At 59.2% G+C, this 10,839-nt stretch overlaps 1 protein-coding gene across 3 annotated transcripts in view; it reads right to left on the bottom strand.

Moving 5' to 3' along the window:
- Positions 1–230: 230 nt before the first annotated feature.
- The window catches only part of TOP3A (DNA topoisomerase III alpha), a 37,515-nt gene continuing 26,906 nt past the window's right edge, over positions 231–10,839 (bottom strand). For all 3 annotated transcript variants that reach the window (XM_082443378.1, XM_082443376.1, XM_082443377.1), the window contains 10 exons: positions 10,602–10,684; positions 9,449–9,656; positions 7,941–8,126; positions 7,688–7,817; positions 5,201–5,314; positions 4,939–5,104; positions 4,118–4,261; positions 3,382–3,504; positions 1,829–2,517; positions 231–819 (listed from right to left, as the gene is read on the bottom strand). In XM_082443378.1, the coding sequence (XP_082299504.1) occupies positions 641–819; positions 1,829–2,517; positions 3,382–3,504; positions 4,118–4,261; positions 4,939–5,104; positions 5,201–5,314; positions 7,688–7,817; positions 7,941–8,126; positions 9,449–9,656; positions 10,602–10,684 (2,022 nt within the window). In that variant the 3' untranslated portion in view covers positions 231–640. The remainder of the gene's footprint in view (positions 820–1,828; positions 2,518–3,381; positions 3,505–4,117; positions 4,262–4,938; positions 5,105–5,200; positions 5,315–7,687; positions 7,818–7,940; positions 8,127–9,448; positions 9,657–10,601; positions 10,685–10,839) is intronic.

The raw sequence follows: 10,839 nt of genomic DNA, 5'->3' as shown, positions 1-10,839 counted from the left end.
AGGCTCTCAGGAGGTGGGCGAGGCGCATGGCGACCTCTGCAAGGTGTGGAGATGGGAAGCGTCGGAATCTAGCACCGGCGGCTCTTCTCTGCCCCAGAGGACAGCGGTGTGGCCGGGGGAGGCCACGGGGGCCAGAGGATGGCAAGAGGACCCAGGCACTGCCCGGGGTCCTGCAAGTACCCGTCACTCCTGCCAACCCTCACCAGACGCTACACCATCACCCGCCAGGGTCAAGGGGTAGAATCCTTTATTGAGGCACATGAGCAGTGGGGTGTCCTGGCCACAGCAGCTTCGCGATTAAAAGGGATAAACCTTCTGTAGCCACAGCTTCTGAACGGGGGACCCCCTGCCATCCTACCCTTTCTCAGGACGTCTGTGGATCACAGGGGGCAGCCTCCATGGCTTCTCAGCCGTGGCCGTTCCTGAGCCCCAGGCACAGGGCCACTGTCCACCAGGCGTGGCCTTCCTGACAGCGCGGTCTGGACCCGGACTCCTTAGAACACAGGCCACACTCCAAGAGCAGCCACTTTCCTCAAAGCCGCCCTGGCAGCGCAGGGCCACCTGGCCCTGGAGAAACACCTCGTTTCCCAAGACAGAAGCGGCAGGTGGAGGCAGTGGCCCCCTTGGCCCTACCCTGCCCTCATCTGTTCTGAGGACAGAAGGGACGGGTGTGTCCAGGCTGGTGGCAAAGGCTGCACTTCCGGGGTTTCTTGGCTGTGGACCCTGCGTCCGAGGAACCAGCCCGGGCCCTTTTGCTTCTGGCCTCTGGCCCCTGGCTTCCTCCTCTGGCTCCTGCCCAGGGGGGGCCTCCAAAGGTCCCTGCGGGGAGAGCGAGGGGAGGAATGAGTGTGGACAGCAGAGCCCCAGCCCTGGTGAGGAGGCCCGTGTCACCTCACACGCAGAAGCAGGGACCAAGCAAGCAGCCCCCTGAGCGCGTGCAGAGCCCGAGCTCTGGACCCTTCCAGTCCTTCTAGAGCCTCACCGTACTGGCCGCCCCATTACCCAGGACATGTGACCAGGCGGCCCGGAGATCCGACACCACCTCCACCCACCGGGAGCCCTCGTGCGTCTGCCGTGTGCGCCGAAGGACAACATCCCGCACGGCACTGGCGTCTCCAGCCTCCGCCTGCCCCAAGCCTCTGGGTTCTCCTTGTGTGTGCAGACCTGCCGCACGCGTGCTAGAGTCACAGTTTCAGGCTAACAGGGACCCTAAAAAGGTAGGCAGGTGCCCATCTTACAGAGGAAACAGGCTGAGAAGCCACACCAAATGGTTCAAGGTCACACAGGTGGGCCCCGAGAGAAAGCTCCCGCCAGGCTCCCTTAGACATGTGACCAGGCTTCTGCGTGTCCTGGAGGGGCCAGGTGCCTTCAGGTGCGTCATCTACCTTGACCCAGCGTCCGGTGGCGGTTCTCCCCACACCCATCCGTGGGGCGCCAACCCAAGCTGTGTAACCAGACATCAGGAACCAGGGCCTCCGTCTTACAGGATGAGGCCCCGATACAGAGCCCGCCAGGTTTACAAAGGCGGGAGGAGCGCAGGACTACAGGAGCAGGCAGACCCACAAGCCAGGCCTGGGCTGTGTCGCGGTGTGATCCCGACAGGTCACTCCACCCGTCTGGGCCTCACCTTCCTCTCCTGTGAGTCGTGATCACAACTATCACCCGATGAAGGTGAGAGAAGACACACAGCACAACGGCGCGGTGCCAGGTGCCCAGCAAGCTGCCCATGACCTTGCAGGTGTGACTGAGCAGGGAGGGGAGCAAGGCGACCCGTGCCCCCACCCCAGCGCCCCTGCCCCCCTCAGGCAGGCCCCGCGTGCCCCCTCACCTGGGGCCACGTTCTCGTCCACCCACTGGAAGAAGCCGCACTGCTGCTCCCGGGGCTTGGCGCACGTGTGGAACTGGCGCCCCTTGTTGGGCCCGTCCCTCTGCACAGTGCGCGTGACCGCGGGCTGGCTGCACAGGCAGCGCGCGCCGCCGCCGCCATCGCCGGGGCTTCTGGGTCCGCCCAGCGGCTTCCCTGAGCCCGGCGGGCGTCCCAGTGAGCCGCCCGGGGGTCTGGGCACCTCGGAGGGACGCCCCCCTGCTTCTGGGTGGCTGCCGTCGGCCCACAGGAAGAAGCTGCAGCCGCCGCCGCTGCACCTGTAGAACTGGCGGCCCTGGTTGGGCCCCTCCTTCCGGACGGTGAGCAACACGGCCTCCCGGCCGCAGTTGCAGGTCACGGAGTTGCTTTCGCCCTCGGCGGCGGGCAGGGGCAGGGTCCTGGCCAGAGCCTTCGAGGGCCTGGTGGCAGGAGGCTGGGGGTGGCCGTGCTGGCCGCTGCCCATTCTGTTCAGGGCCTGGCTGGCCTGCAGGTGGCCAGAGGGCCGGCTGACTGGCTGGCCAGCTCGGGTGGGCCCCTGTGAAAACCTGAGGTCTAAGATCTCCCGCAGGGTCTCGTCACATCCGCCAACGCAGCCGACAAATTCCAGTGGCATGGTTGGGGGAAGGCTGCCTCGCTTAAACTTGAACTTCAACCTAGTGAGGCCAGAAGATGAGAAAACACGTTAACTACCGGGTGCCAGAGTCTTCTTGGTCCACATAGGGCTGTGCCCACCCCACCTAGGAGAGCCACGCAAGGCACAGCCAGCCCGGCCCCTGCGGTCGCACAGGAGCGCAGAGCAGGAGGGAGATGAGCTCTAAGACCCATCACTCGCCAAAACCCAGGAGCCTCTGAAAGGTGCACCTCCCTGTGCCCCGGCTCAGCGTGGCCCAGGGCCTCTCAACGTGAGGGCACACTACTTGGCAGTGGCATTAGGACGCACGTGGGCTTTGCTCTCATTCTCTGTGTGCATGCATTAGGGTTTTCCAGAAGCTCCAAAACGCACAGCAAACTCCGCAGACTGACTGCAGATGGAGAGCTGAGAATCCTACCATCTCCTGTTAAGCCAGACCGTGAAACTGGCAAAAATGGAAAACAATGCCATCTTTCTCTCGTTTTTTTTTGCTTTGAAAATAAGTACATTTTATCCTAAAAACATGTTCGCTTATGTTAGTATGCAATGCATTTGTTACAAACACGTTAATAAACATTTTAAGTGATGCCTCCACTTTAATTGAAAACGTGGTAGAATCTTTATAAACGTTAACTCACAACGGAAGCTCTCTGGGTTCCTCCGTGATTTCTGAGAGCGTAAGGGGTCCCATGACCAAAGGTCTAAGGACCAGCCCTAGGCGCGGGCCTGGGGCTTTCTGGAGGAGACCACCTTCCTCAGCCTCTGCGTCAGCCCACAGTGGGAGAGGCGGGGAAAGGTCGGGCTCCTCCAGGAGGTGCCAAGGAATGAGGGCCCCCAGGGATGCCACCCTGTGCCCATCCTGCAGGTGCCTCGGCCCCCGGCTCACCTGTAAACGGGGTGTGGCTGACACACCGGACACACGCTCCCATCCCTGCTGGCCTCCAGCACACTGTCCGGGAACCACACGGCCGAGCGACATTCCGGGAACCCTGTGCAGCTGAGGTAGAACCTGGGGAGTGAGGGCCGGGGTCACGCAAGAGCTGCCGGAGACGGTTCCAGCTGATCACATGGGACACTCATGGTTCTGGAGGACACGGTCGCTGACACCGAGGGACAGGAAAACCAGCCTGCATTTACGTCCCTGAAATCCCCACAGTCACACCGCTGACGCCTCTTCCTGCTTAAAAACAACCAAGCCGCTGCCAGCGCCCAGACCACGGCAGGGCCCCGCCGGCCCCTGGGTGCTCCCTGAGTCCGCCGAGGCCTCCGGCAGCCTGGACTGCACGCGCTGCAGAGAACCCGATCCGTACCCTCCCCGCAGCTTTGTGAGGAGAAAACGGGCTCAGCGGCTCAGCAACCAGTGGGGCCTGCGTCGCTGTCCACACACAGGGCGAGCGGCACCCCTCCCCAGGGGACAAGCCCCGCCCTCACCAGCCCCCCCCGCCCATTCCCACAGGGCCTCACACCCCCAGGGCCACCATTCCAGCCCCGACGCCCCGTCCAGGGGCTGGTGAAGCAGGCCTGCATCTAAAAAGCGACGTGGGAACAAAAGGATGGGCCCTGCACAGCGTCCAGTGCTGGGCTGCAGGGGCGGGGAGGGGAAGGCACAGCTGGGCACTGACCCGCCGCTCTTCCTGGTCTTGAGGACCATGTCCTTGCCACACTGCGGGCACTTCCTGACGGGCTCCGGCACAGCTGGGAAGATGGCTTCTTGCTGGGCCAGCTCCGCCCCTGCCCCAAAGTACTGGGACAAGGCCTCGTCCAACCTGCAGAACCAGCAGAGCATTTACCGCGTTCTTGCATGCTCACCACACGCACGACCCGGGGAGCCGGCCAGTCAGCCACAGGCCCGACGCGGAGCGCCAGGCACAGGGCGCCGTGCTGGCCAAGCGGCCGGCTCCTCCGACCCGCAGCTCCCGGGAGGGATCCAGCCGCAGGCCGGCGCTTCCGCCTCGCCACTGGCCCCACAGCAAGCAAACAAAACCACCCGGGCCGCGCACACACCCGAGTGTCAGTCTGGAGTCAAGTTTAGACTAGCGCGTGCATTTCTTTTCAACACTGGTACGGGGTTAGGAAACGTGTTACTTCTAACAGAACACACACACGCTACTTATTCCAGCCGCCTCCCAGTGCCCTAGACAACAGCGGGGTGCACACCCGCAGCCGGTGAACCCACCCCCGAGGCTGTGCTGCCTGCGAACGCAGGACAGGATGGAGAGGGCGTTTCCAAAGCCAACAGCCCAGAGAAACTGGACCAGGTCTTTCTGGTCACGGTCTCCAGACTGGCAAGGCTCTGCGGCAGGAACCAGCCAAACTCGGGAGGAAAGCCCGGAGGGGCCGCGGCCCCCGGCGAGGGTGAGCTGCCCGGCGGGAACAGCGGCATCCGGGGCGCGCCGTCACCGGGGCTGAGCGGGCTCGCACAGGAGAGCAGGCCCGTACTCACCTCTGGGCTTTGGCCATGGCTTCGATGAAGACCTGCTTGTACTTCTGCACCTGCTGCTGCAGGACCACGAGCTTGTCCTTCTTCCCCTCGCAGATGAGCTTCAGGTCGGCCTCCAGCTCGGCCCGCAGGTCAGGCTTGGACATCTCGTAGCCCATGGAGTCATAGCCTGTGAACGAGGGCAGCATCATGCGGCCCGGACATACCCGCGGGGCTTCAGTGACACCCCGCCCTCCGCCCCGCCCTCAAGCCCCCGGCTCCTCACCTTCCACGAGCCCCATGCCCAGGTGCCCGGGGAGAAAGCGCTTGTCTGGCGTGAGCCCGACGTACATCCGGGCCTTGATGGTCTCGATATGCTCCGCATGCGTCGCGTCGGTACCTGCAGGCCACTCTTGTCACTCAGGCTGATCCGCGCCCCACCCCTGTGCAGCTCCCTTCCTCTGCCTGGACCTCCTACTCCAGGTGACGCAGCTTCGCCCAGAGCCGGCCACGCGGAAGCCACACAGCCGCTTCCTCGCCCTCACGCCCACTCACGCAAGCTGTCCAGTCCAGCTGGGAAATCCCTTCTGTAAGCCCCGCCCCCGCCACGTGTCAGAGCCCACATCGCTCGCTCGTCCACATCAGTACAACGTCCCCGGTCTCCTGGCTGCTGGCCTCTTCCTTGACCCAACCCACTCTTTATGCCACAACCAAGGGGATCTTCTGAAATGTAGCTCTGCCATCAAGGAAATGCAAATCAAAACCACAAAGAAATACCACTTCACTCTCACTGGGACAGGTACAACCCGAAAGACAGATAGTGGCAAATGCTGGTGAAACCCCTGACCCTTGCATGGGTTGTAAGATGGTGCAGCCGCCGTGGAGACAGTCTGGAGGATCCTCAAGGTGTTAAACACAGAGTCACCATACGACCCAGCAAGTCTACAGCAGGGATGTACCCAAGAGAACTGAAATCATGTCCACACAAGAACCCGTACACAAATATTCACAGCAGCACTATTCACAGTAACCAAAAACTAGAAACAACCCAAATGTCCATAAGTTGATGAATGGATAAACGAAATGTGGTCCATCCACACGACGGAAGAGGTCTGGTGGTGAAAAGGAATGAAGCACCGAGACACGCTACCTGGACGAGCCCGCAGAGCAGGCAATGTGGGACACCAGGTGCAGAAGGCCACACGCTATGTCATTCATTGATAAGAAATGTCTAGGAGAGGCACATCCACTGAGGCAGAAAGACGAGGGCTGGGGGGCTGCAGGGGAGGGGGACAGCTAACGGGCATGGGGCTTCTGAGGTGATGAAAATGCTCTGAAATGGACCGTGGCCATGGCTGCACAATTCCAACGGCTGCACAATTCCATGAATCTGCTGAACACTGGACTGTACCTCTGAGCTCAGTGGAGCGGACGGTGTGTGAATTATGTCTCAACAAAGCTGTTACCATTGTTTCAATGTAGGTCTGTGAGCTCCTTTCTTAGAAATCTCAGGTGGCTCTCTGCTGACCTTGGGCACATCCAAGCCCCTGAGCCCGGTGTCCAGGCCCTGCAGAGTCGGGCTCAAATCATCTTTCCGGCCTTGCCTTCCAGAACCTCCCCCTGCAGCATGTGCCTGCTGGTCCCCGCGTCCTTCCTCAGACCCTGCCTTCATGCAGAGCGAGTTCTCACCATGAGGTTCTGAGGTCCCTGCAGAACCCCTCCCAATGCATCTAGTGTTTTGGTTGGGTTTGTTTCTCCTGCTGGATGAGCCCTTGAAGGGAAGGACCAGGCCTCATTACTGTGTCCCCGGGGTCTAGATCACGGTCAGCTCTTGTGGGCCAAAGTTTTTATAAACAAATTATGGTGGGTGAACTACCTCTACTTGTACCTAAACCCACAGGCTTTCTGGGTAGCACAGTGGTGGCCAGCGGGCTCCAGTCAGGGGCACGAAACTCACTCTGCAGTGAGGCGGCTGTGCCTGGGGGCCACCCCCTCCACCTACGCCCCCCCCGCCCTGTGGTGCTGGCCCTTCTGGACTCTGCTGCCAGAGGGAATCCTTGAGATTGCAGAGCAGTGGTGAAAACTGAGGGGGGAAGCAGATTAGTCACAAGGGACCCACCTGCAAAGCTTGGGCCACGGGACTTATTGGGAAAAACAATTCTGGCCCAGTTTTTTTTTTTTTTTAATCCAACTTCTGATTCTTAAACAATTATGGGAAATGCTTTAACAAAAGCTAAGCAAACGGCCACCCATGGCAAAGGGTGGGTGGCAGACTCAGACTCTGAAGGGCCCAGCATGTGCCAAGCAGGTGAGCGAAGCCAAGCGTGAGCGACAGAAAACAGCCACCACTCAAGGCTGCCAGACCTCCCGATGCTTCAAAAGAGTGTTTACATGAATCCTGGCAGTTTTAAATGTTAGTACCTTGTTAAGAATACAACAAAAACAACAGATTCCTGTGTGGGCCCAAAATACCAGTCAGTGTGTCCCAGGTGAGACTCCCGCGTGACGGGAAACACCTCTGTCCCTATGCGGATGGTGCAGGGCAGCGGTTAAGGGCACCGACTGCAGAGTTATCTGGACCCAGGTGTTCACAGCTCACACACTTTGTGACCTGAGGCAAGTTCTTAACTGCTCTTAAGCTTCCCTTTAGCTGCAAAGTGGGGAGGAGAACACAGCCCCCTCGTTAGAGCTGTCGTGAAGATCAGAGGAGAATTGGGCCCCGCACCCATGAGAGGGCAAGAGCCGCCAGTTACCATGACGACAAGCTACTTACCAATGCCGTGCTTCTCCATGAGGGCAATAAGGTCGGCCTCAGTGAGCAGCTGGGGCGGACTGGTCTCCCCGTCCACCATCTCCACGGTGCTGGGCTGAAAGCAGGAGCCTCGACTGTAGACAGGGAGGGTCTACAGAGGGCAGCAGACGCGGTGGTCAGACCCCCGCCCGGAGCCCAGGCACAGACCGCGCTCTGTTCTGTCGCATGGTGCAGGGGCCGGGAGCACGACGGTCCCCCCTCCCCGCTGTGTCACCTTGTCGCTCCAGCGATCGTAGGGGTACACGTCCAGATAGTTTCGGGCCAGGATCATGAGGCCGTGGGCCACGAAGCGCTCCTGCGCGATGTCAATCTCCACGGTGGTCTCCTGGCCCTGGGCGTCCTGGGAGCAGCAGGCCAGGAAGTGGCGGACGATGAGCTCGTACAGTCGCTGCTCGTCCCCCTGTGGGGAGAAGAGGCGCCCTAGTCCCTCGAGACGCTGCCGGCAGCTCAGTCTGGCTGGTGCTACCCTCCAGCCCAAAGCGCCACACACAACAGAGCGCAGCTCCTGCAGCCCCGTGCCCACGCGCAGTGCAGGCAAATCCCTCGCTGCTGTGGGTTTAGGCCGATAGACTTCACAAGTGGAGTCCCCTTGCCCTCAAGACTGGAAAGCGACTCCTCTGATGTAAACCCAGTCCGAGCAGAAACCAAGGCGACAGCATCCAGTTTCCAAGAGGCCCAGTATATGCAGGACACACAGACTACAGGTGCGCCGGCAGCCTCAGACCTATGAGCACAGGGCCCGTGGTGACCCTCCACCCTTTCGGTAACCGAGCACACGGTGAAGCCCCCTCTATCAGAAGCCTGTAAGACATCCACACTCATATCCAAAATCCTCCTTCTAAGAATGTCTTCAAAGGAAATGTGACATCCACACAAATATCTATTATGCAAATGTTAACTGCAGTAGATCATCCTTTAAAAACAGATCTAGCAAAATATAGTACCTCTATGCAATCATTATATATCATACGTTAAAATATTTCAGCCTATGGGGAAATGCTCACGATATAAAATGGAAAGCATTAGTTTACAAAGCTATTTAAGGTTATAATTTCATTGTAAGAATTATATACACACAGAGGAAAAAAACGTGGTTTTCAGGAAGTGGTGAGATTACAGGCAATTTTTTACTTCCTTATAGTCTTTTATATTTTGTGAATTGTCTAAAATAAACATGTATGGCTTTCAGAATCAGAAAGAACGTGTGCTATTAAAGGAAGAACAAAACAATAAGCCTGCAGCCACCAAACAGGCCTAAGCAGCCGTGGCCCTGGGAGCGTGTGGCTGGCTGAGAGCACGGCTGGCCCGTGTTACAGGCTCTAGGCGCTGGGTGAGAAAGCCCCCAGCCCGGAGTGCGGCCAGAGGGTGGCGGTGAAGTTTTGGGAAGGTGACGGAAACCGGCCCAGTCTTGGAAGGAGAAGGGTGGGGGACGAGCAGGGGCTCAGGGAAGGGGCCACCTGGTTTGTGGCGAGGGTCAGGGCGGCAGCAGAGGGAGGGGACAGAGGGCGGGGAGGGGCTGGATGGAGCAGAGCCCCCGTGGGGGTCTCTCGGGAAGCCAGGCACAGGCTGTGGGAGGAGGATGGTGACACGACCTCTTTTCTGAGATGGAAATTTCGAGACCACTTAGTTCCTAAAGTCAGAGCCCGCAGAGGAGATTCAAACCCCAGCCCTGACCCCGACCTCCCTGCGGGTTCTGGCGGCAGCACAGCCAGGGAAACCAACCTGCAGGCTGTCAGTGTACTTGGTGGGGTGGATGGGGGGGTGAGCTTGGTCAGACTTGTTCCCGTTGCGTGGAGTGGGGCCGCCCCGCTCTAGAATGCTCTGGGCGAAGGGCCCCCAGCGTGGGTCCGAGGTCTGCTCCTCCACCAGCGCTGTCAGGTCTAAGTCTTTGGGGAAAATGTTTGTTTCAGTTCGGGGATAGCTGATGTACCTAAACAAAGCCAAACAAACACAACAAGAAATTGCTAAATTGGTCTATAAACGACTAAGTTAGCTTGAGAACACTGGTGACACCTGCAACAGCCTGTCTGATCCAGGCAACTGCGTTACCCATGCTGGGGAAAGCCCTGAGATGTGACCCCCCCCCCCGCCCCGTGGGTGGGGAGCAACCGGCGCCCCTGCTGGGCCACTCCCGGGAGGCGGGGACAGATGCAAGGGCACACTTGCTCCAGCCCAGCCCTGCTGCCCCCGGGGGCTTGGGGCACTTCCCCACCTCCCCAGCATGGGTGGACAGAACGGCCCCAGGACAAGCCCTGCGGTCCTGAGCCGAGCGGCCCGCGCTCCGCGGCTTGTCTTGAAGAAGAGAAAGAACGATGCTGCCCCTGAACTACAAGGTGGACCCTGTGTGTCATTTTAAACATTCCATTAGCCACTTGAGCATTACTGGGACAATTTACAGCCTTTTCTCACACAAGCCTTCCAAACGCGTTATGTTTACACTCTCAGCACATCCCAGTTTGGACAACCCAAATTTCACGTGCTCGACAGCCACTTACGGCGAGTGGCTGCCACACGGGTCAGTGTGGACCACGGTGTCCCTGGACGGCGCTGGGTGCTCACGACCCCCGAGGCAGGATGGTTTACAGCAGGCACACAAGTCCTAAAGGTGCCACCCGCCCCTGCCAGGGCCCCAGCGCCCCGCCTGCTGAGAGGCCGAGAGTGGGATTTGAGTTTACTCTGCGGAGTGTTATTTTAGGATTTAAGTGACTTTGAAATGCCTTTTCCATCAGAAAAGAGAAGTCAATGTCAAAATTCCTCTACTTGAGAGCCGGGTGATATCTAGACAGTCTGGTTTCCTCATAAGCTCTATTTCTAAAATATTTCACCCTGATAAAGATGCACCAAATTCTCTGCCCAAATGTGGACTAATATTTACCCTTGAGTGTAGAGCTTTTCAGCAATCCTCATGGTTTCTTTAGCATTTATCCTCAACTTCCGAGAAGCCAGCTTCTCAAGTTCCTGTAAGATGTGTGGACAGGCACGGTGCATGAGTCACAGGCCCCAACACGCCACACACCTCCTCTTCAGAACCTCCCGGCGTCCCTCCAGCTGCTCGCACACGTCTGTGTGAAAGGCTGTGCTGCGGAAAGGTTTCTGGGCATGCTGGGCAGAGC

Source organism: Balaenoptera physalus (genome assembly GCF_965194825.1).
Source record: "Balaenoptera physalus genome assembly, chromosome: 20".
Classification (NCBI taxonomy): Eukaryota; Metazoa; Chordata; class Mammalia; order Artiodactyla; family Balaenopteridae; genus Balaenoptera; species Balaenoptera physalus.
This window is presented reverse-complemented; position numbering and strand designations above follow the sequence as displayed.